The sequence below is a fragment of the Corvus moneduloides genome, chromosome 2 (genome assembly GCF_009650955.1).
Source record: "Corvus moneduloides isolate bCorMon1 chromosome 2, bCorMon1.pri, whole genome shotgun sequence".
NCBI classification, from domain to species: Eukaryota; Metazoa; Chordata; class Aves; order Passeriformes; family Corvidae; genus Corvus; species Corvus moneduloides.
The window spans coordinates 67,705,041-67,731,268 of record NC_045477.1 but is presented as its reverse complement, the minus strand read 5'-3'; the positions used below and the strand labels follow the sequence as shown (position 1 = coordinate 67,731,268).

At 35.3% G+C, this 26,228-nt stretch overlaps 1 protein-coding gene across 7 annotated transcripts in view; it reads right to left on the bottom strand.

Moving 5' to 3' along the window:
- Positions 1-26,228, bottom strand: part of PIBF1 (progesterone immunomodulatory binding factor 1) — a 107,835-nt gene that overhangs the window by 17,453 nt on the left and 64,154 nt on the right. For 4 of the 7 annotated variants that reach the window (XM_032099941.1, XM_032099939.1, XM_032099943.1 and 1 more), the window contains exons 12-16: positions 23,762-23,912; positions 20,210-20,300; positions 15,001-15,103; positions 13,097-13,227; positions 3,956-4,040 (exon numbers count right to left, since the gene is read on the bottom strand). In XM_032099941.1, the coding sequence (XP_031955832.1) occupies positions 3,956-4,040; positions 13,097-13,227; positions 15,001-15,103; positions 20,210-20,300; positions 23,762-23,912 (561 nt within the window). Of the gene's footprint in view, positions 1-3,955; positions 4,041-13,096; positions 13,228-15,000; positions 15,104-17,788; positions 17,838-20,209; positions 20,301-23,761; positions 23,913-26,228 lie in introns of those variants that run through there. The other 3 variants (XM_032099944.1, XM_032099945.1, XM_032099946.1) reach the window with 2 other exon arrangements.

Below are 26,228 nucleotides of genomic sequence, written 5' to 3'. Positions count from 1 at the left end.
AGCTGGGGTTGTGTTACAGTGGGGATACTGTAACACGTGTATCAATCAACGAGGCCTATGGAAAAGAAATATACATGGATCGATTCGTGATAGATGTTTCAGAGATGTTAATTTCTCCAGCCGCATGGCCGGGGCTCTGCTGAGGAACTGCTCAATCACGGGACCCGAGGGTCCCTGCCCGTGCAGGGGAACACAAAACAACCAATGGGGAACGAGGCTGACCAGGGGCAGGGAAACACCGTGTCTCCCCTCCAGGGCCCCTCTCCCAGGGCCACATGGCAGGGGGAGGGACCCCGACAGGGTTGGTGTGGTTTGCAAGAAATTTTATCCTACCAGCTGATTCTCAGTGATCTGAATAAAAAACTAGATTAAAAAGTTTTCCACATTCATTTACTAATCAATTCAGACAAAGAAGGAAGCAGCAGGCCAAGAAACAATTCAAAATCTGGGCCAAGAATATAGTCTAGAAACAACCCCAACCTTCCTTTTTTCTCCTTCATGGGTGGACAGAAGCTTTTAAGGCTTTGCATAATCAAATAACTAGCTTTCACATTGATTTCCCACAGTAAAATATAAGAATCACCATCAAATTAGATGTCTACATAATTTGAAATAATGAACTATTTTATTACATTAACATTTAGTGTAATTTTTTCCTGTAATGAAAGAGCTCATGTAAGAATCCTACAGAAATTCTTCCAAGATTCAAAGTATAACTTTCAACTTTCTTCTTCTAAAATTAAAATCTGTGAAAAGAGAAGATTAATCATGAATGTAAGTTCTTTATTTTAAAAGTGTATAAAATGCTGTAATTGCCTCCAAAGCAGCATTATGAATCTAGCTGATACCACAATGAGATAAAAATAAAAAACTCCCAACTCCTCAAACTCTAACATTCCATTAAAAAGAGTTAATACAGTCTGAGACCACACAGGCTGGAATACCTAAGTCAAAACTGTACACTTATTGAAACACGTTGCTGGAAGACAGCATTAGCATTGTTTTGGCATTTTGCTTGTACTTTTAGCACTTACTTTTAACATACCTAAACTTCATTTTATCTTAACTATGAATATCTTTGGTTTATCTATTCAAGAATTCTAATGTTTCTACTTGCAAACATGAGAGCAACAAGGTAATTCCTAACAAGACATGACAGTTTAGTATGTGCAATGACTAAACAAGGCTGATAGCAACCCTGTTACATGATAGCACATACCAAACACATAAACCCGCAATTCATCTTCTTTTTTCAAATTGTATGAATCTGCCTTTACAGGTTGCACGTCACTTTTATTTAAAAATGCAAACTGTTTAAATGCAGTTAACTCTTTACTAACTGGAAGTGAGAAAATCTGTATTCTTTATTTCTGTCAGCAAGGATAATTACTGGAAAATTGTGATGTTACTGCAAATTTAAATCTTTTATTAGGATGGCAAAGATGTATTGTCAAAGACTAACTCACTATCCTGTACAAAGATTTCAATATATGAGATAATTGCCTTTTAGAGAAATTCAGAAAGTGTAAAACTACTGGAAGAAGTTTGCATTAGAAGTAAAAAATAAAAGGCTGCATTAGGAATAAACAGAAGTGACAAAAGTTAAACCTACACACAAACACAAAAGCTACTTGTTCTTTTCAAACATTTTCCTGAAACAATTTTAGCTTATATTTTGTTTCATAGGAGTATTTTTTGTGCATTGTACTGGCATTTCATAATTTTCTTCCCTCAAAGAGGCAACTTCTACTGTTTCTTTTTCAGTAATTATATCCTTTTCGGCAGAGGTATCTTTAAAAAACATCTTCACTGTTTGACAAAACCAGTATGACTAATATGTCCTATTTTTAACAGATGTAAAAAGAAATTTGGGGAAACAGTACTAATTTTGGAAATATCTACTCAATTTCTTAAACATTTAGGGTATGAGGAACATTGAAGAAGTCCTTTTCAGACTCTTGTCTGAAGTATTTGCTTTTCTTTTCCAATCAAGCCTGCTTCTGCCAGCCTTCCTTGATTGTTTGACATAGTTTCAAAATTTGAAATGGTGAAATGACACAAAGAAGCAAACTGCTGCATATGAGGAATAGTTTATGAGGGGACTTACAGGGGCTAATGTTGTTTGGTTGTAAACAATGCTGCATAGCTTGAAGTTAGAAATGTTACAGTTTTCTTAGAAAACATTGCAAAATTTTTCTTCTACCACTTTCTACTGCTTTTAGGCAGCTGCAATGCATGCTCATTGATAAGACACTACTAAAACCAGGCACCCACAGTGTGAACTACTTTGCGACCATAACTAGTCAGCAGCACCCCTGCTTGGGAAAGAAGGAGTCGGAACAGGAAATTTTGAAAGAAATTAATTTGAAATTAGGCCAAGGGCCTATCATATTGGAAAAAAACACTACATGCTTATTAAATTAAGTCACGTTTCCTCAGAGTGTTTTTCATATCATTTATATAAGGATATGATAAAGCACGAATACAATGGTAAGGTTTATAAACTATCTAGAAATGTTTAAATCATAGACTAGTTTGGGTAGGAACTAAGCAAACAGAATTAGTAGTTTTCATTTAAGTTGAGGCTCACTTGGACTCAGCTGTCAGTGAAACTGCTTTGTTTTGGTTCTAACAAAAAGTAGTTTTTTAAGTGCTTGGGAGAGACAATCTAGTTTGGACCAATTAATGAAAGGGATTTTGGTTTACTGATCTAAGAAGGGAATTTGATGAACAGCATGAAAAGGAGATGAGGGAAATCAATTTTGGAGGTGGAATGAGACTTCAGGAGGTGCATGGATAGTCAGTTTTCTATGAAAAAAATGTATTAAAATGAGTGATAATCCAATCTCTGACAGGATAATTTAGGGGAGTTGTAGCTTCCTTGGAAGGAATCTCCCCATCTTTTCTCTTACCAGTAAAAGATCTGAAAGATGTTGCCAAAGAGCTATTGATATAACTCTATGATCACTTTTTGAATAGATAACTAGGGTATCTGGGTACCTAGGTCCCATCATTCTGTATATATAACTTGCATTGCTTTTCCTCATATTCATAGTTCTTGATTTGTTAATGTTGTATTTTCTCTGCAAATCCTTGCAAATTTTTCAGCAGCTCTGGGAGAAGATTTAATAGCTGCTCAGGTCAGCTTTTGGTTTTATATATTCAGTACTCATTAGCTTCAGAAAATTCTGTGGTATCATTCACATTCTCAGATTTCTGCAGTAAACTTCATTTATTTTCATCCTTTGTTTTAGACATTTAATCTGCAGATTTTCTCTCATACACCATGACATATTAGTCTCTTAAGATTGTTCACATAAAAATCTTGACAAGAGCCTTTAGGGTTCCCTAAATGGCATAATTTTGCACACTTTTAGATCCTGGAGTGTATTCCAGTTCAGTAGTGCCCTGATCCTTGCTTGGCTGAAACTCAGATAAGTACATAAAAAGTACCCCGACTCTTCTCTAAAACTGTGCAACTATCGTTTTGTTTCCTCTCCCATACCCCTATTTTGGAGTTGAAAAGGATTTCAAAGGAGTGTATTGGAAATGAATTGCACAGTGCTTTGGTCCAGTGTTTGGCTGCAAGGATTGGGGAGCACGAAGAGATCCTGAGGCATACTGTGGCACATGTAGGCCTTACAGATTACATGTGTATCAATTTTGTTGTCTTTATCTAGATTCTTGTTAAATGTTTGCAATCACCAAACACTTTGCAAGGCAAAAGAAAAGGAAGAACAGAGACACTAAATCATCAGAGAGAATTTAGCAACTGAGAGTACAACTGAGACCCTCCCTAGTATCTGACAGACATGGTCACCTGTGTTGCTGAAAATGACACAGACAAGGAAACCCCAACAAATTAAACCAAAGTAAATAATTTTTTTCTCCATGGTTTAAGGGCCAGTAGCGAAAAAGTGCACTGATGGTAGTAATGCTAAAAGAGGAAGATTACCTCACGGTCATTTAGAAGTCTCTCCAAATCTGCTGCCATTTGATTCTTGACACGCAGCAAAGCTGTCTTTTCTTTATTTAAAAGACTGGTAAAAAGAGGATAGGAAATGCAGTAATAGCAACAGATAATCTCTTTTAATCTTGTATTCTGGCTGAAACAAGCATTTTCTGAAGTTAAATACTGGCAACAATAAAAATCTGCTCAAGTAATTGTATCAAATGATCTTTCTCTATATTCAAGCACTGAAATTTTTATAAATGGGCCTAAATGCACTGATACACACAACACCTTACTTTAGTCAAAAACTACTCAAAGCCTTCATAAAATGCTTTTGTTTTATTTTTTTCTCTGAAGGATAATTTAAATGATCAGAATCTTCTATTATCATTTCTTGGTTTCTTCTAGGCAAAATGAGATTATTTTACAAGCAAAGTAAGACTCCTTATATCTACACTTCCATATCAAAATGTGGATTTCTTTGTTGTATTAGCCAATAGCAATAGCACACTGTATGAACTCTTTTTATACTACTGTATTTAGAATTCTGAAAATAGCAGATACAAGGAAGAAAAACATCCAGCTCTTCCCCTTTTAGCTGTGTAGTTTCTGCCAAATTTGTAAATGTATTTTTGTTACTTTTAATTTTTTTATTCCAGCATAATGCATGGGATCAAGTTTGTCCTATGAACCAAGTAGGAAAACTGATTTAGCATGAAGGCATGATTTTATAGTAGAATATAAAGTTTAACTTTAATAATTCTTTGTTTTCACAGTTATAGAAAATGAGCATTTGAAATATTTAGCATACACACTGTGATTCCAGGCAGCAGCTCTATAATAATTAAATGTATTTTCATATTTAGCCCCAGCATCAATTTCTAACATTAAATTTCAGACTAATGCATGCATAACACCAGTACATAATCTAGTTTGTTAAAGCAGCCACAGATATTTTCTTGGAAGACATGTTATATATGCCATTAGCATGACTTAACTAAATAGGTTATACAATATTAACTGTAACATAAACCAACAACTATGAAAAATGCAATTCTGCATATGGAATGCAAATACATAATACTGGAAACAGGTCAGGAGTTCAAAAGCAAATATATTAAAATTTTATAAATGGGGCAATTACATATGTTGCAAACACAAATTATTTAATATTTCCAGTATCTGATCCCGAAATGATCAACAAAATGAATCAATCTTTAATTGGCCATGTATCATCCGCTTGTTTCAAACAAGCAACATCATCCTTTGCCCCAGAGATTTTCTGGCAGTTCCTTGCAAGCCCTGTATTGTAAATTATGATTGTCAATTCCTTCTAGGCATTCATTAATTCTCAGAAAAAAATTTATGCTTTTGCCAATTTGCTCAGTTGTTTCAACAATTTAAAAGGAAAGTACTAACATTTATAAAAAACTATAAAAATATTTTAATATTTTCAAGAGTTTTATTTTCTGTCACATTTTTAATCATGATGAAATTGCTTTTTTTTCCCCTTAGGTACTTTCTTTTTCTTGGCTTCATGTGTTGTAACTTACATGTTGCTTTTTCTTGGATTTCTGTATTTCCTAAGAACATAAACTAATCCTTCAAGAGGCTCACAAAGCTATTTGAGAAGCAATAATACAAGTTTCCCATGACAAGCAGTGTATTTACACTGACTTAAGCACAAACATCAGTGTTCATGACTGAACCAGAAGTTCATGTTTGAGGTTCAGTTTCATCTACAGAACAGAACCTATTCTACTTATACCAGTTATACCTTCTGAAACAATACATGAGTGATCCATGTAGAGCAGTATTAATTTTCTTTGTTTATAGTCAAATATAGGACATAGACTACTACAGTATTCAGTAGCACTTGATGTGTTTTCTGTCATACATATTGATACAGAATTACCAAAGCATGTGCAGACTTCAGATTTGGTAGTTTTGCAATACTTGTGCTTTTTCATCAATGTAGATAGAAGGGAGTAATTCATGTACTTATGAAAGAATACTGCAAAAGGCAAATACACATTTAACAGAAAAAGAAGTAGTTACCAGACAGAATGATAATATATGACAAGGTTAAACAGAAATAACTTCAAAAGTTCTATCTTGGGACGAAGACTGACCATGTCAGTCCCTGGTTTTAAAATGTTCTGAACCAGCATCTTGTCTATCAGCAAAGAGGTTCTAGCTTTAACCTGCCTTACACTCCCACCAAAGAGTAGTTTAAGCTAGTCTAGTTTTGACTGGCAGTGTAACAAATCAGAGAGCAGCTTCACAATTTGTTTTAGCTGACCTAAGTGAGAACTGTTGTTGAAGGATCATCCTTCCCTCACCACATCCTGGTAACCTACTCTTTCTGTTGGTACTAGACAATTTGTCACCACATAAGGTCCCTTCACTGATCTGGATGGACACTGGAGTCTTTTTAATGGTTATATTTCACATGGATCACCAAAATAACTTGATTTACCATGTACAGTGGAGACCTACAGCTGAAAGCAAGCATGCTCCATTTGGTGATGGAGTGCCTCAAGTGTCTTGCTATGATTCTGAAACCACTATCTGTGAGTCTAGGCAAACCAGCTTCTCACACTGGAGTTCAAGGGTTGTAACTTTCATCTAAAAAGACAGGACCATGATGTGCTCCACAGCTCTGGTCACTGATGGCCTCACCCTGAGCATGGGGAAGGTGCCCTTTGTGAGATGTCATGTAACTGTGGCCCCAAAAGTCCAGATTGGAGAACTAACTGAAAAGCAGTGCAGGTCCTGCTTTTTCTGTGTGCTTTTCCAGAAGAAACCACATTGTCTGGGAGGACATTCAGTTTCATTCCATCATGCTTTTAAAGCCTAGCCAGGTTTGAATCCAGGTACCAGGAATGCAGGGCTTACCATAAAATACACTTGTCATATGCATACACATTGCTCATAGCAACCACTGGCTTGTTTTGTCTTGCTTCACTCAGGATCTAAAGCCAAGGCAGCTTGGGTATCGTACATAAGACATTTTTAGGTGACGTGATTTTTCTACAGAATGGATACTTATGAACTTCAGCCTTATAAACTCTTTTCAGTTTGGGCAATGAAACCATCTTAATGCTTAAGTGTAAATATACTAGTTACTATCCTGTTCAGAAGCATCTATAATTAGATATTCTGAATAATATGTTTATGCTGGACACACAAAATAAACATGGGTTTATATAGTACTGGATTTTATTATTACTTCTATTCAGTTTGAAAAAAAATGTAGGTTTCTTTTTTAGTGAACTGTGTACTCCAGATGCTGTAAGAAATAAGGACTGTGCCTTTCTGTTAATTTGCCCTTACAGAATGAAGTTGAATAGTCCAATACGGAATTATTTTTTTGCATCTAATATTCAGATACAATATTACCACTGAAAAAACCAAATACAAATAGTATATGTAAAGGTTTTGTACATATAACTGAATATATAATATAGCCATATAGTGAAGCTATCCCCTGCCTGCAAATTACAGATGAATAGCTCAAAGCAGGCAGTTATTTATTAGTCTAGGTCAAATTTTGTTCTTAAGTCACACAGTTAGAAACGGAGGTATAAGATGTTTTGTAAATAAAAGTTCTTCGCAAGAGAGAATACATGACAAATTAGTGATCTCTCATTGTGCAGCTAAATAACCACAGCTCATCTTTTTAAACAGATTTAGGAGAGTATTGCTTAATGACTTTAACTGGAATGCTTCAGGAGGCTTAAAAACATATCCATGAAGTGTCCAAATTAAAATTACTTTTCCAAATTGTTAAAAAAATAACCCCAAAATAACTAGTTAAAAAAACTTGTATTATAGATCAGAAAATGTATAAAAAAGGACATATTTCTACAAATTTTGCTTGGAGCATTTCTCAGGTAAGCTGCAGTACTTTTGGAATAGATGATGCATATTTCACAGAATGGTAATGTTCTCATAAAAAGCTCATTGCCCATTCTTTGATGGGAAAAACTCATCTAACACTCTATGCTGAGCTTTATGTTTGGATGGCAATTAGAGAACCCAAAATGTTTAGGTAAGGAACATTTCAGTACAAAGCTTCTTAGTGAGCAAAATCCTTCTATGGCTTCTGGATTTGCCACACAGTTAAGGCTTTTGAGGAGTGCTTTTGGGTAAGGGAACCTCTTTTAAAACCAGCCATTGGTACTGAGAAATTTGAGTAACTGTGTTTAAAATAAATACTCTCTCTTTATGAATGAAGTCCTTTTAACATCTCCAGTTATTTATAAACCTGGATGTTTTTAGCAGAAAATTATGTACTAAAACTACAATTACTTCACTACACACATAAGAATGAAACTCAGAGATTTGTTTTCCCACAGCATGACATAGTTATAAGCATTTCTTTTCAAAATGAGTGCTAAATGTGTTTTCAATTTTGGCTAAAGAACTGTATGCTAGAGAGATTTCTTTATAGTAGCAAGAAGTCATCCTCACACATAGCACTGCTCTTATTAACCATCACTATTTACTTTTATTAACAAGAGTGCTATGTGGTCTAATATAAATAAGAAGTTACTTAACAGAGTATTTTGAGATATGCAGACCACCTATAAATTCACCCTGCACATGCCCTGCCACTCAAGACCAGAGGTTTTATATCCGAAATGTATCTGCAGGTGTATGGCTCACTTCACAAGCACACGTGTTCTGCTCCCAGAACCAAGTTCTCTTTGAGGCCAAGTGCCAGCACAGCCCATGGCCTGCCTGGGAGAATCCTAAGGGATGGGAAAGAGAGTGGTAGTGAACACTGATGTGGGCAACACCTGACAAGAGCCTCCATTACCCCTAAACAACCTCTCCTTCTATCTTCGAGTGGTAATATGCTTGTGCATTCACACTTGAACCTAAACAGCGGTCTCAGCACACCTTTAATAAGCTGGTGGTGGGTCCCTAAGTTGTTCATGCAAATCACAGCAGTGGTAGCTGCTCAGCTAAGCATCTACTCCAACCACAACAGCACTTGCAGCTCTTATGAAGGCATGGCTAAAGACCCACAGAGCTGCGTGAAAGATGTCCAGAACAGGCACACTTCTCAGCAAACCAACAAAGTATCTCCAGCTCTGCTGGAATATACTACTTTAAGACTTTAATTCTGTCTGGTAAGTATTCTGACTGTTTCTCCCCTTTCAGTGAGAAGCTGGATGAGGCTTTGAGCAACCTGGTCTAATGGAAGTTGTCCTTACCCATGGCAGGGGGGTGGAACTAGATGATCTTTAAAGGTCCCTTCCAATCCAAACCACTCTGCGATTCAGTCTGACAGCTACTGACACAGGCAACCTTGAGCACCACTTGAACGGTCCTTTCAAGTCAGGAAGACATTTTGATTTGAAGGCTCTGAAAGACAGCCTTAGCTCTAGAGGTGTGATGCTTAAGGATGAAGGCAGCTAAGCTGCTCTAGTCAAAGTGAACTTTGAAGACCATGCTGGAAAGAAATTTGTCTTCAGGACTTGTCAAAAATATTGTATCAAAATGATCTGTCCAGATCTCTCCCATTCCTCTTGCAGAAGTAACTGCTGTCAGAAATGACACTTCAATAGAATTCTCAGTGTGGAGAATCATGAACACATCTGTTGCCTGTTAAGGGACCATTATACAAATGATTTTAGGCCATTTTAGGAAAAATTGATGAAGATATGGCCCAAGAACATCCAAAATGAGATTTCTGTCATAGATAGCCTTCCTCGAACTTGTCTTCCTCTTGTGCTGATTCAACAAGCCTACTTTGTCAAAGTATCAAACTCACATCCAGTAGCAACCAACAAACTTCTTAAAACATGGAAATACAAAGTGATGCAGGTTGCTACAAACATTTATAGGTTGCAAGAAAGTACTGACTCATCATCCTGGGAAATCTGCTGGAACCAAATCACACCAGGAGTATGTTTTAAAAAGATTATTGGCCGTGATCACTGTGTACAGAAGGCAATTACGGATTAAGACCAAAAAAGTAAATTCACTTGCAAATAAGTCCTTGCTGATTGCTCCACAAGCAAGTTAAGTGGGAGGTGATAGAGAACACTGGCACTGATAACACAGATGTGCCTGCTCTGCTTGGGGAATCCATGATTTACATAATGCAGAACCATCTCTCTTGATGAGCAGATGAGAAAAACACAACACAAAAAGAACACCCCTCCACCATTGAATCTGCACACTAAACAAGAAGGAAGGAAAATTATGATCAAGCATAGGGCAGCTGTGAGGATAAATAAAATATTCAGTCTTGATTCTCAGGGTGCAGGCATATCAACACTACATTAATTTGTCTACAATCTGGTACTCAAATATGAGATTAAAAAAAAAGTATCCAAAAAATCACTAGTATTTTTAAAGGTCTGTCTGAAAACAAGAATTCAAGCACTATATTTCTTTTAGCTGGTTCTTGTGAAATTGCTGTTTAGAAACAAAACTAATGCATTATTGTGTTTAAAGTATTAAAAAATAATGTACCTGGTGTAACTGTAGCACAAATTAAACCTCAATTTAGAGGCTGTTGCAGAATTGAAGTAATAACTACTAATAGCTAATTGAATGACTATGAATAACTAATTGAAGTAATAACTATTAATTTTAAGTAATGGTTGAAAAATTTCATTTTGAATGTTTTTACAAGTATTAAAATTTCCTCTCAGCTCTGAGACACAGAGAAACCAGGCTTCATAAACCATGTTTAGTGTTTTCACTAGTATTTTTCTAATAGCAACAACATTATCTGCAGAATTTAGGGCTCTCCTTGAGGAGCATTAATTCTCTGAACTCATCCTCTCAAAAATATTCCACACACAAACCAACAAAATGCTGTTTAATAAACTAAGAGGGATAGGAACAGTGGGCTAAATCTTTTGATCCAGCAGAGCTTCACTTGGCATGTATTTGGTAGGGATTATCATTAATTTACTTAAATCCCATTCTGATTCAGTTCTGCAATAGCTGGGAGTAATTTGAAATCACCTAAGGGGTATTTTAATTTAAAACTGTCATCAGCAGATTCCAAAAGGTTATCTTCATGACAAAAAGTTTCTTGAACGTAATGGTTCTCTGGTTAGAAATCCCTTCCTCTAACCATCCTCTCACTTATGGGAAAGCAAATGACCAACATTATCATTTTTATCCCAGATTATGATTTCTCATGTGTGCCAGGGAATATCAGCTAACCAATCAGGTCCTTTTTTTTAAATGTGGAGCTATGAATAGCAAAATTAGGGACTACTAATATGCACAAAAAGCCCTAAGACATTAGGCTGTTCCCAAGAATTTCTCTGGCCAATTAAACTAGGAAAACTTGTGATAGTGGAATAAAATCTATTTTTAATTGAAAACAAATATTGAAAATACAGGAAAAAACCTTCTAACCAAAATATTTGATATGCAAAGTAAGTGTTACTTTTTTTGCTATAACATTTTTTGTCAGGTCACACTTTCATTTACAGAAACACAGACTAGTGGTGAGTACACCCCAGCTCCCCACAGTAGAGTACTGCTGGTATGTTTAACATGAATGCTCACACTGTTGGGCAGATCCATTTTCTTTCTTAACCTGAGGCACTTTAAGATGCAAAAAATTTCCTTTACAGTTAATGGAGAGTAAAAGGAATCTCTAGGAAATTACTCACTCCACCCAAAATCTGAATTATGCTTTGGAGATGTCACTTCCTCCATGAACTACTAAGAAAAGTTGACCTAAGTCTCTAATTTAGGTACCTTAATTTGTAGAGAAAAATTAGGAAGAATATCTGGGCATACAGATTATTGGCAATGAGCCATTTAACTCAAGATAATCAATGTTAATAACTCATTTAAATTCTTTCATATTTTAAAGCATGAAACATACACTTTCAGAAATGACCTCACCTATTTACTCCCTTTTTTTCTTCCTTTTGAGAGACTTTTGGACTACCTTGTGAATAATGAAATCATTCCATTATTATTACCATAATCCAAAAATTTAATTTGCTTGTGACCAACTCTTTGATATTTTTCACAATTGGAAAGTAAGACACTGTATATAGAGAACATTGTGATTTGTCATTTCCTGGAAAAATATAACTTGTCTTTGAAGTGCTTCTTGTATATAGTAAGTCTAGGACAGTATTAAAAACATGTGATTCTGGAATTAAAAAAAGATCTATTCTTACTGAATCAAAGTTAAGCCCAGTGAAAGACATCTTGTCAGGAAGTATGAATGAATATTTCAGTTTATTTATAAACTTACTGATTCATATATAGATTTGCTTGGATAATAAGCATTTTTAGGTATTCCTCAAGGCATAACAAGTACTATCCCAAACCATCAAAACCCTCTGAATATATACATATGTAAGACAGTATGTTAGATTAAGTATTAGCTAGGGTGAATCCTGTTTTTTTTATTTTAATTGTTTCAGTAGATTAGTTGGAAAACCCTGTATTTTTTATGTAGTTGCTTCATAATAGAATCACAGTAATGCCTCCTAATAGTTTGCTTTTCCTAAACCAAGACACCACAAAAACACTTAATACTTAAAATGCTAATTCTTCTGTAGAGCAGTGGGACTCGGCTACCAACTTCCTTGAAAATCAAGGGACATATTATTTTATAACAGCTTACCTGGGAATCAGGTGCTAAACATAATTTATAAAGCTGTACAATGCTGGGAAGTTGCTCAGTGGACAGAGAGCTCTGACAGATGGATACAGCAGCCAATCAGAGACTCTCCACTAGAGAATATGCTCTAATTATGGCTGAAATACCCTTTGCTGGTGGACTACTCTATTATTTTTCTCTGACTTTATTTCTTTATTTTTACTGTTGTACAGTTGTTGTGTCATTCTTTCCTTTTACTCTTCTAAACTCTTCTCTACTTCATGAGAGCTCTTCTCAGTTCCAAATTCACTTTAAACCTGTCATAGGTACTTTTCCAAACCTGAATTCCCCTTCTCTGACATTATGATAGAAATCACAAGTGCTACAGTTCCAGCATGAAGACTGGAGTTGGTCAATCATGGAGTGTTAACATCTCACAACTTTGTGGACAACATAATTTTTTTTCTAATGATAAAAATATAAGTGATTTTTCATTCAGTTTAAGAGAAAATAAAACAAGAATCAGTGATTTTAATTACCTGTTATCTTTTTCAAGTTGTGTAATATGTTCTTTCTGTAGACTTATTTGAGAATCTCTCTGTTGCACAGTTTCAATGAGGTATTTGTATGGCTGTTGTGCTTGGTTCAACAAAGAATTTGCTCTGTCAAGCTGCAAAAAAAAAAAAAGTATTACTACTATAAATTTTGTAATTCATAAAGCACAGTTACTTGATTATTATTGAATTATTATTGGACATTATTGATTTTTACCGATTGCATATTAATATAAACTCCAAACCTGTTACTACACACACAAAAAAGGAAGCACACCACCTTCAAATTGATAACTAGTACATTATCTTCTCACTTTTCTGTTCTAATTGTGTGCTATTTTCACTTCAATAATGGTACCACTCTCTACACTTCCCTAATCTGCATTTTCAAGAGTTTTAGTCTAACAGCTTCCATTGATTAAAAAAGTAAGTAGAGTCAATTCCTCTGTTTGTGATCTTACTGGCTTATTGTGGTCTTTTCCTCCCTCCTTTAAAAAGCTGAAAAAGTTGTATCATAAATACACTGCAAGTATTTGATCCAAGTTCAAAAGAAAAGCTGATAAAATCACTTTTGCATCAGCTTTTTATCTATGTTCTAGATTTCATCTAGATGACTGAACAAACTGTCAGTCAAAAGAACAATAATGGACTACCTAAGCATGCTGTAGTCTACAAGACCTCTGGTTTGTTCGTAAATAAAAAGAAAATCAAGGAAGACAATAGCTTGGAGCAAAAATCACGTAATGAAGCAAAGAGAAGTTTTAGAACTTTAACTATATAAAAAACCAATGTTTAACTTTGTACTGTATTGCATTCTGATTTAAACTATACAATTATATGATAAAAGATCAAGAATTTAATGGTAAGATAAAAATGAGTTGAAGAAGTTCCTGTGGAACTCTGCAGGAATTTGAACTAAGGTCACTGATACTGAGTCTTTCATCAGTGATCTAGAAGCAAATATAAAACTACTGTGGGTAAGGAACATATGGAAGTGAAACCCAAGAAGATTTAAGATAAAGAATAGTGATATGGAAGAATACCAAGCATAACAATGAATTCACCAATTTCCTGATGTCTCCAAGTAAAAACCTGACAGAATATGTTTTAGTCAAATAGAAATTACTATGATATACTTAAGAATCCATAAAAAATTGTAGTATTGGTTAAAAAATCCCCCAAACTTCACTATTCATGTATCTTTCACTGAAATAATCTATATAATAATATATATACACATATAAAATTTATAAAATTAATGTAATTTAAACATATGTAGAAATTCAAGTATTTGTACTCTGTGAAGTACTTGGATGTAGAAATTCTAATTTGTAATTACCATGGCTTTAAAAATCAAACTGTTAATCACATTCCTGAAATAGCAAACCTACAAATTCCATATGGTGGCAACATCTAATAGCAAACCTAGTTGTCCCTTCGTTCCTAAGAGAAAAACAAAAAGACAACCTTAAATTTTTTTTAAAAAATTAGTTTGCCCTAAGTCTGGGACATTTCAAGCTGAGGTTTGTCAAATATCTTCAAAAGTGATTTAAGAGAAGAGCTGTGTAAAAACTAGTGATGTATTCATCGAACAATTAAGTATCAAACAGAACAAACTAGCTTGGCTGGCTGTTCTTCTGTTCAGAAAACAAAACGTCCGTCTGGCTCACATTCTTGTTTAGCCTGTAAAGTAATCTTTCTTTCAATATTAATTGCAAAACAAATTACAAACTTCTTTGAAAACTTCTGTCATGGAGTTTTGGTTAATTATGAGGCCATTTTTTTAACATCAAATAGATAAAAAACACTGTTTAGAAAATATTTCATTTTATGAACAGCTGTTCCGCAACGTTTCTACAGATTTGAATTTTTGTGTAATAATGATTTACCTCTTGTGAAATCTGTGTTACTTGTTCCTTCTGATGTTCCAGATCTTTTACAAGCAACGAGTTTTGCTTTTCTAGCTGCAGTAATCTTCTTGCCAAGTGAACACTGTGCCAATAAAAAGCAAGCTCAACTTGAATTTTTTCCAAAATAGACAAAAGAAATTCTCACATTTATACTTCAGGACTTGATTGCCTTAATTTTTCACCAATGCTTAAATATTAACATATATAAACCACATAGTTAAACATGCTGCATGGTCAAAGTTAGAAAAACAGTGAAAATATCACAAAATTTAACAGCACTAAAATAACATTCACACAGTTAAGCTGTTGTAATATTTTTTATAATTACCTATATAATTTGTCCAATACTACACAACTGCAGTAATACTCTCAAAATACTTCATTTAATTATGATTATTTACTTCCTAGCAGCTTTACAGAATCACTTTAATTCTAAGTTAAATAATTGTTTAAAAATGCACATTAATATACGTTTTGCAGTAAAACACTGAAAAATGTAGTATTTTACCCCTTTCAAAAGAAAGGCAAAATTGTTTTGTCTGACATTTAATATGCTAAATAATTGTTATTGCCAATTTCGTTTTAAATAAATTCTTACGTAGAGTCACAGATCCACTTTGAAGAGAAAGGATTACTGAGTTACTTAAACAACCTAGCTAAAAAATGAGATCCTCAACATCTTGCACGCTCCATGTCCAGAAATGAAGAGTTTATTATCCATTCAAGAGCACAGGTCCATAGGCCTCAATGGGAAGATTCAATATGCACTGCAGAGCCTACTAATGCATCTAACCTAGTCTTCCAAACTCTTATGAATCACAGAATGGGCAAGGCTGGAAGGGACCACAGTGGTCATCTGGTCCAACCTCCAGAGCACGTTGTGCAGGAGTGCATCCAGGTGGTTCTTGAGTAACTCCACACACAGTTCCTAACCATAACAGAGAATCTGTGAGAGAGTAAGTGGTCTAAAGCAGACTACAGGGAGAGTATATTTACCCTGAGGCTCAGGCTTAGAGTGCATAAATTGAGATCTTTGAGTGCTAAAAGTTTATCTGAAAATTTGACCAGTCATAACCTCCATCTCTTCCTCAATAAAATGGAATACACTTTTAGATTTTGCAGAAGTCTTAATATTCTTCATCTGTGTTATAAACATATTCTTTCATGCAGAAATCTCATCTAGTACAAAAGAGAAAGGAACCACTTCTCTGACTAGTAGCTATTAGAGTGTAAGGGAAAACCTGGATACCTTCCCATGACAACTTTAGGAATGCAGCCCATCATAATTCTCCCAGCTACAACTATTCAGTGAATTTTACCTGAATTTGGAAATATTTAAGGGTAACACAAGTACATCTTTCAAGTATACTTGTCAGCATGTTTTTTGATTAGTTTAAATTTAAAGCAAAGGTACAAAGGGACTGGTGTGCAAAGACATCTTATGCTGGAAACATTTGATTCCAACTATACTGGAAAATTATGTGGTGCTCAAGAACTCTTTGTTAGCAAACCACCAGAGTCATCCTGGTAGTGTTCTGCACTCTCTCATTAACACCTCCCAAGCAGTTCCTAGGCATAGCTGGCAAGTCAGCATGGGCAAGGAAATCACTGCCAGTACACTGTTCACATGTAGCCTAAACTACTCTGAGAATTGTTTTATGGAAATGGACTACTACAGGCCATTTGTTCTTGATGCTTCAGAGTGTTCCCAGGCATGCCTAATTTAGTACTATGGATATACAGTGCCTACATCTGAAGTAATGAAATAGTTGTTTCTGGCAAGTGGGCAAAGAGGTATAGACCCCACACTGCTTGAAAAGGTGGGTTTTGTACAAACTATCAGAGACTGAAGTGCATGATGTGAAATTAAAAGAGCTCTTCATTGAGGATCCCAGAAGTCTGAGATTGAAGAGCAGGTAGTGGACTCCAGAAAGAAGATTATTCACATTTGTAATAGATTCTCTTTCCTTAAGCAATCCTAGAGAGCAGAAAACTTATCAGTGTTTCTTTAATGGCTCTAAACATAGAGGATGGTGTCAGGGTCTTTGCTTTTAAAAACTCTGGCAGCCAAAGGCATCACACACATTTTCTGCGTGGCAGTTTTCCTTGAATCAAAACAGCAGGTAAACCATACACAGTCTTTTATGGCTTTTTTAATCTTTTAAATTCTAAAAGATAAAGAAAGTTTATGAAGTCTCCAACACTATTATGAAGGATTAAGCCAGGTTTATTAGTCAATGCCTTTTAGAACAAAAGTAGAGTACATGAGTCATTCTCATAGAGCCGCTTCTAAGCTCAGAAAGTGTCTTCCAAGCATATCTGAAATCTTGGCCTGATCATCAGATTCAGCATTCAAAGGAGATTTAACCAGAGTTTTTATACATGCAAATAATCTAAACTGAATCTAATAAGGTGGGGAAAAAGAAGGATCTAAGCGGAAACTCAGAGAAGTGCCCAAACCATTGACAGAAGAGGAATAAAATGAAGCTTTAGGAAATGGTGCTACAGAACTCTCAACAGTTTTCTAAACCAGACAAACAACAGGGTTATGGAGGCCTTTTTGCACACTCCTCACCCCCACTGTTTTCCTTCTTCTTCAATTTTATGCAGTATAAAGACAAAACTTACAAGGAAACAATCTGAAGAGGCTTAAAAGAGCAAATTAAGCCATGCCAAAGTTAAGTACTATATAAGATCTTTGTCAGCAATATGTAAGTCAGTGCACAATAGGTCTAATCTGACTGACAATCACATCAACAACACTTACCTGAAAAACGAATATATAGGGCAGAAGAAACAGTATGTGGCCCATAAATCTGTGTTGAAAATATGAATAGACCATCATTTGCCCTTAGTTCTGATTGGTAACTTTTGACATTAAATATCCTTTGTTATGGAGAAGATAGGGGTTAAGAAGACAAAAACAACTAAACAAAATACTTGCAGTAAAAAGCAGCTGTAAATGACAAAAACTCCTATTACAGCTTCTGAATGCTAGAAATGTACCCTGTGAAGCTGTGATACATGGTCACCCTGTCTTTATACTCTTCTTGGTGTGTCCACCAATGACTGTGGAGTTTCTCATTTTGGTCAAAGCCTACCAGTAGCACAAATTATGCAGCTGATTTCCTGCATTTGATCAAATTGTAGGCAGACTCATATTCCATGGAATAAACCTAATCCTATGAGAACCACCATCCTAATTTTGAACAACAAATTCTGTGGTTACAGTTTATAAGTATTTTAAATAAACCCACATTCACAGAACCATTAAGGTTGGCAAAGACCTCCAAGATCATCGAGTCCAACGTAAGACTGAACACCACACTGACAACTAGACCATGGTGATGCCTTTTCCTGGCCTTAAAATCAAGAGTCATACATGGTTAGAAGGGGAAAAGGGATTTTACCTTGGTATTTATTTTAAGGATCCTTAGGTGGACACATCCAGGTCATATGCATCGAGATGCACCCCACCGAGTCTATCTCTGTGTGTCCCCCCCCCAACATTGGTTATAACCTTATAGGTTTTACTAATTAGCATATCTATCAAAGATTCCCCAACGAGAGGCTCAACTGAGCCCCCTCCCCAAGGAACCTTCCCCTGGATGGTTCTATCTTGGTTTACAGAATGTGTTCTGGAGAGAACCTTGGGGTCTGGGGCACACTGATCCCTAGCTACGAAGCTTCTAAAATGTTTAGTCTCCTAGCTTGGCAAACAAGTCCAAGAATGTAGGCAAAAGCACTAGGAGTACAGAAGTTGTAAAAAGGTATAACAGGGGTATAAAAGAAAAGGCAAAAATCATGGCATCAATGCCACCTTCCACGGATGGTGATTCCACCAATCTTCCTGGGCAGCCTACTCCAATGCTTGACAACAAGAAATTGTCCAGCCTGAACCTCCCCTGGCACAGCTTGAAGTCATTTCCTCTTACCCTGTTCTTAGTTACGTGGGACAAGTGAGTCATAGCCACAACACACAGGCTGACAATGAGCCATTCAAATGTCAGTATTATTTCTTAAAGACAATGCATAATATAAATTTATTAGTTCAGAATGACTATGATCAAGAGGTATATTTTTCACCTATGCATCATTTTAATATATTGATCAAATTTTCAAATTGGCCAAACCAGAGCAAACTAAAAAAATGCAACGTTAATCAGATCCTGTATTAGTGAAGATAAAATAGTGATGCTCTGAACCATTATCCCTGTTAATATCCTGACAGATATGTTTTTCTTACTATTAAATACAATGATTTTTAGGGTATTAATAATGCATATCCTATTACATAAATGTAAACAATGTAACTAATCTGTTTTTACAGCTGCTTAGTTTTATACAATTATAATTAATATTTCTGAAAGTCAATGAGAAGAGATCTTAAAATGACCTAGAAAAATATGTATATGCTCATTCATATGCATCAACGACATTAACAGGTCCTCGTCCTCAATCTATTCCTGTATACTTAAGTCATTAAAAAAACCTCTTTATGTTAATCGAACTGGCTGGATTCGAAGACAAAACTGTTGGAACCCTGGGTTCTGAGAATTTCAGACAGGCAGTGATCCTCAGAAGCACACTGTATTTGATCTGAAACCCTGGGAAAGGCTCCCTAAATTGTGTGATAACGCTGAGATTGTTGCTGTGTAATTAAAAGTTATATCACTGGGTGGAATATATAGAGGTGTAGAAAAATTAGGTTTAGGGGATATAGGTAACAATATGGAGGATGTTGGGTGTGGATCTTCTTCTTCCTTTCTCCTTCCTCTTCACAAATCTAGGGTTCTGGTATTGAATTAAGAAAACCGGACTGTGGGTCATGAACAGCTAGTTACTGGATTATAAATAAAAACAAGTTACTTGGTTGGGTAATTTACACCTTAAAAAGCCTTGGAAGTTAGAACTCACGGCCATTTTCCACCTTGTTAAACTTGGAGGCACATTCTGTGCAGCTGTGTTATAGATAAGATATAATAAACAACTAAGTCTGAAGATGAACTCTCGGTCTCCTGCATCTTAATTCAAACTCTGAGTAAAGGAACTCACGAAATAGAAGCAAAGAAGAAAAGAAACGGTAAAAAGAGGAAATTAACCCTGGGACACTAATACAATACGTAATGCATGTTATCTTCATTTAGTTTATCTTGAACAAATAAATTCATTAGGTACTTTTTTTTACCTTTGCTTTAGTCGTCTTTTGGCTGTTGTAGGAACATTAGCACCATATCCGTATGAGAAGAGAACCCTTTCAGCTTCAATTTCATCTTCCACTGCAAAAAATTGCAGAAAGGTGCTGTTGAAGAACAGTGCCAGAACTTACAAACTTCTAAGCAATTCCATTTACAACTCAACGTACAAAAACATTTTTCTAGAAGCTAAATTTTCAGTTGGAGTAACCTTCTGGACTTAAGTGGAACAATTTTTTTCACCATTACCATTAAATATAGTGCCACACTTTAATTACCTACAACACTTTTTATTTTTATGATTAATATAAATTCAGGTTTCCTCTATCCTGTAAGATGAAGTGGGCCAGAAAAAAAAAAAAAGAAAGAAAAAAGAGAAGCCTATGTGTGAGGTAGACAGGGGCAGAGAGGGGGACCGAGAGGAGGGATAAAGGGGGACAACGAGAAAAAATGGGAGTGGCAGGGGTGTGAGAGAAAGAGAGAGAACAAGTGAACACCAGCCCAGGCACCACACAAAAGCTTTGATGAATCAAATCGCCGGTAACAGGAGAAACAAATTTGGAAATGATTTGAGTCCTATCTGACTCATCTTTCTTAATGCTCAAGTGCCTCAAAATCAGAAATACCTTCATTTCTCAACAACCTGCAAAATGCTGTAAATTCTGTTCTCACATGTCTAATACCCTTGTAGTGCTATTTTAAATAAGGATTCTTAAAACACATTTAGAAAGTGAAAAGCCTCTAGAAGAGCACCTGTGGTAAGTCACATATCTAGTTATATTAAAAACAATATAGAAAGTTCAGTAAGTGTGACAGAAAAAGTTTACTGATGTGGTACTACAAAGACAGCAGAACTTCAGAGCTGTCTTAAATATGACAGGGAATTCTTCAGTGCTGTAAACACCTCTGGTTCAGAAAAACATAAAGAATAATTCAACCTGCCTTTGTTAATACCCCTCTTTTTGGTTACATATTCAGTGTCACAAGTCTCAGAAAAACATCAGTAAGATCCTGTCCTGTAAATTCAGATCTGTCAGCAGTGTCCAGTAAATGTCATACCATGAAGACAAACGCAAAAGAAATTGGAAATGTTGTAGTTATCAAAGTAGTGGTTTGTATCAGTGTGTGATTCTTTTCTCTTAAAACATTCCAGGCCCTTCACCTGACTTTGTGGTGTAAAATATACATTTTACAAGCTAGAGGACACTTATAAATGACAGTTTCTTATGCTACCCAGCAAAGACATGCCATTGTGAGGATACAGAGAAGTTCAATCTTTTTCTTAGAAAGATACTAACCAATGGAAACGAGAAAAATTGAACAACTGGTTTACAACAGAAATACTCTAACAGGAAGATTTTATCCTGAAAACGAAGAATAGACAAATGCAAAGGAAATTTACTATTGTTATTCATGTGGAAACCTCTCATGTGCTGTAAGAAGTGGCTATATAAATTCTTGATAGCTTCCTGAATAGGCTGTTTCATGTCACTTCAATATTAATCAAGTGAGGCATAACAATCAGGGAGTAACAGTAAAAATTCAGTGATCTCTTCCACATGCATATTTTCCAAAGGGAAAAAAAGAAATTTATATATATATTTAAAAAATTTATATATTATATGACAAAAGCCATGTCACACGTGTAAAAAAATACACAGTTTATTAAAAAGTCCAGAGAATCCTACCCCCACTGGCATCCCTCAATACTGTAAAACAGCAGAGGCTTCATGACTCAGGATGAAGAAAAAAACATTATATGGTATTTAAATATAAAGAGGTAACCACAGGAATGAAGATTAATCCTTATGATCACTAAAGTTTGTAGAAAACTCTAATTGTCTTCCACATAATGCTTCAGTCTAAATTATATTCCCCGAAAGACAGACTGAAGTATTTCCATTATGCATTCAATTTGAAAAATAATTATGTTTCCTTTCAATTATCTTTCTACCTTTAGCTATTTATAACATGTAACTATCATGGCATAATTTGAGACACAGGAGCAAGCATATCTGTTTTGTCCTTCAAAGTGTTTTTTTTTAAAAAAATACTTTTTTCTTCTGTTTTTCCTAAGATACTAGCCTTATCTAGTATTAATCTTAACTTTCTTTATCAAATACACTGAAATAGCAAGTTCATTATTAAATAAAAAGTACACTGAAATAATACTAAGCTGCAACTCCTTTTTTTCTCTGAGGAAATCAGAAAATAAAGTAACTCCATTTTAAAAGAACAGTTCATTTGGAAAATTCCCTTTCTTCAGCATTCTATAGCATAGAATATAAATTGTAATGAAAATAGATATTTAAGAAGAAGTTAAGAATGATCTGGTAAAAAACTTCACTGCTGTGCCAAGATGAGTAAGAAAATGTAAACCACTGTAAACAAAACCCAGTGTTCTGAACTCTACCTTCTCCTTGGAGAAAATGAAGGTAAGGTCCAAAAATTCTGTGTTAATACATAAACACTCCTTAGGCAAGTTTAAATATATATATACACACTTCAAAAAACCATGCAACTGACTACAACAGAAGCGTGTATACAGCAAACATGCTTATGGTCAGACTGGAACCTCTGGGTAGCCAGGCCATTCTAATAAAGGCTGCAGGGCATAAAATTAATAAAGCATGTGCAGTCTGGTTACTAAAGATACCCTAACATCACTGCATCTTGGTAGTAAGGCACACTTTGCTATACACTACTGTTTACATATAAAGCTTATGCAATAATCTTCGATCTGGAATACTTTATAAATTGCAACTATTTTTTGAAGGAGGAAGGAAAGAGAAAAGGAGAAGACGACAGTTGAGTTAGTCTTAAATCTTAGAATGTCCTACTCTGTTTACACACAGGCTAAAAGATTTCAAGATTAGCATCATAGTTTCAAATTAGAAATTACTTGCTTTGTGGATTTATTTAGGCTGAGAACCAAATGAATAGAGATTTTTCACAAATTTTGCTGTGTTTGAGAACATTTTAATTTTTGCTAATGAGAGACAAAAATTTTCAAGAGTAATCAGGTATGAATTTAATCCATGGTTTAGTACTTGGAACAGACTGAGCTGCCACAAGTAACTACTTAATGTCTAATTATTATTAATTCAACAGAAGGAAGAGTTTTTTCCCCCCTTCCAATTAGTTATAAAATTCACATTAATCACTGTACTGAAATATAAAACTTGTATTTGCCTACCAACTAAGAGGGCTTCCCAACACTTAACATGTATTTAAATAATAGAAGAATCCTAAAGACTGTATCTAATTATAATGGATTATTAGAATAAGAAAAAGAGAAATGACAGAATGCTGAGATGATTTTCAATGAGCACAAACTCAGACATATGGATGTTTGATACACATTTACAGGTACATTTAGAAACCTGTCATTAATATTTTCTATCAAAATAATTACTGCCTTTTACTTGTCAGGCATAATGAAGAAGAATGACAGGCACTGTAAGACTTTCCAAGTGCCATGAGAAAAAAGATATCGTAATGCCAGAAACACCTACAGATAAACCAGAATTTGTGACAGAACTTACTTTCTGCTGTCTGCAGTATTATCTCGTCAAGTTCTTTTTCAAGTTTTTCGTAAGTATCTAGTCTTGCTTGAAACTCAGAATTCTGTGTTTGAAGCTCAATAATGCGGGTTTCACTAGAAGACTGAAGACTATAAAATTCCTTCGTAAGCACCTGTGAGAATGAATAATGGAAAGATCAGGGATTCAGCATTACAGCTGTTTTTGAAAGACGCAAAATACAATACATGTAAAATGTGGAGCAGTAAGATACTAAATACTTGATGCAAGTTTGGCACAGCAAAGATTAAAATACTTTAAAAAGCAGTTATTCTTTCAATAATACTATCTTGCACATATTAAACTCTCAGGTCCTAGGCTTGTCTGCTGAGGCTTTAGTAATTCTAAGAAGCTGAAAAAGCTACAAGAATTTTAAAGGAAACCTAGGAAAAGCCAGGTAGCAACCAAAAAAAAATTCAGATACAGCAGTCAAAACAGCATAAATGCAATCATTTTTGTTGCTTTAACTGGATGCTGATTTCAGTCATCAATTTATGAAAAGAAGATTCCTTCACAGAATGCAAATACAAAAATTTGCCATTAAAGCTATACAAGTCTTAGTACTTACTTATTAATAAAAGGTAATATGCCATCGACATTCAAGACTAATGTCAATACTTAATCCACTAAGCTTCAACAAAAAACTCCCATATTCAAAACTAACAGCTATGAAGGCCTGTATAATAATTTAAGTTTGATATAATGCTTGATAATAGGAAACAACATTGACCAAATAAATACACACCAAAGTGGAACAAGAAAATCCTTGGTATGTAAAGTAGCAATCTACATACATTGCAGAAAAAATCCCACCAAAACAGGTAAAGTAAAAACCAAGTGGTACTGCTGTTAAATTTCATATTCACTTCCTAAGTAAAAATCACCAACATTCAGAATGACAAGTGAATATAGATTCTGAGATACAGAAATATATGCACAGTGTGCAGAGCAGTAATACCAGACTCACTGTCAAAACCACAAAAAAATAATACACAATGCTTAGAGACAAGCCACTTGAATATAAAAAGTTCAGTCTAGTGTCACAGAAGAAATAAATGTATAGGTCAAAACTGGGCGACATATAAACCATCTGTTTCCTAGTTGAGCAAGAGAAACTACTCTATGCCCTAAATAAAAGCAAGAGTTAGTCCAGAAAGCTGTAGCTGACCCGCTAGTGCCTACACTATTAATAAAGATCAATGTCTTGTAAGGGTAAGTAAAAAACCTTAGTACATTAATGCTATATATAAGAAAGAAAACTTAAAAACCCCAAGCATTCAGTCAAAAGGAACAAAGTAAAAGCTTCAGACATCAAATATTTAAATTCTGCAAGAATATTTCTTAATGAAAGAGTACTTAAGTGCATATTTCTTAATGAAAGAATTTAAGTGTCTCTCTAAAGAAAAAAAGTAAGTGCCAAAAGTGTTAGTAGAATTGAATGCCAAATATTTGAGTTATTACCAGATCAAAAAAATTTCCACAAAGAAAATGAAAATATAACTCAAATTGAACTACATTCTCCAAGTCTGGACATGTCTGTGCAATTAAAAATCTGTTTAGCAACCTCTAAGTTTAGCAAAACTGGGACTCCCAGTGCTTGTGACCACAACTAACCTCATCAGCCAGAATCTGAATGTCCCAATACAGACAAAAGAAGAAATTACAGTCTATCTAAAACTCTCTAATTCTGTTTCCACTCTATAGTTCCTTTTCATAAACAACTTAGGCAGCTTCAGCACTAGAAATGGGGGGACCTGAAGACTGGCGTCCTTCCCCAAAAAACAAAGGCTGCCATAGATGTTACTTTCTTCTGTCCTGTCCAGTTTGTATCTTGACATTTGTTTGAAACATACACTACCAATCTCATTTAAATCTCATAAACAGGACTCTGTCATATGATTTTGGGACTAACTTTGGACAGGTGAAGAAATTTTCTTTTAAAGTAAGCTTTCTCTGTGGAATACTCACATTTCCAAGACTACAATAAGTGAACAGGGTATGATACGTACGTTTGAAAGACAATAAAGTAGTTAAAGCCCACATAAACAGGTGCACTGGCTGCAGGTGCCCAGGCTGTGTCCCTCAGCCAAGGGGGCTGCACCTCAAGGAAACTGCATTTAATAAAGGACAAAAATGCTGCATGGCAGTGAGGAGAGAGGGGAGAAAAGTGAGAGAGAGCCACGGTGCTGACACCGAGGTGAGAGAAGGAGGGGAGAAGGTGCTCCAGGTGCCAGAGCAGAGACTCCCTTGCAGCCCATGGTGAAGCAGGTTGCCTACCTGCAGACCATGAAAGACCACATCAAAGCTGATGTCTGCAACTGCAGCCCATAGAGGACCCCATGCTGGAGCAGGTGGATATCCCCAGAAGGCACTACAACCTGTGGAGAGCCCCCAAATAGGAGATTTTCTCCTGAAGGAAGCTGCAAGCCAT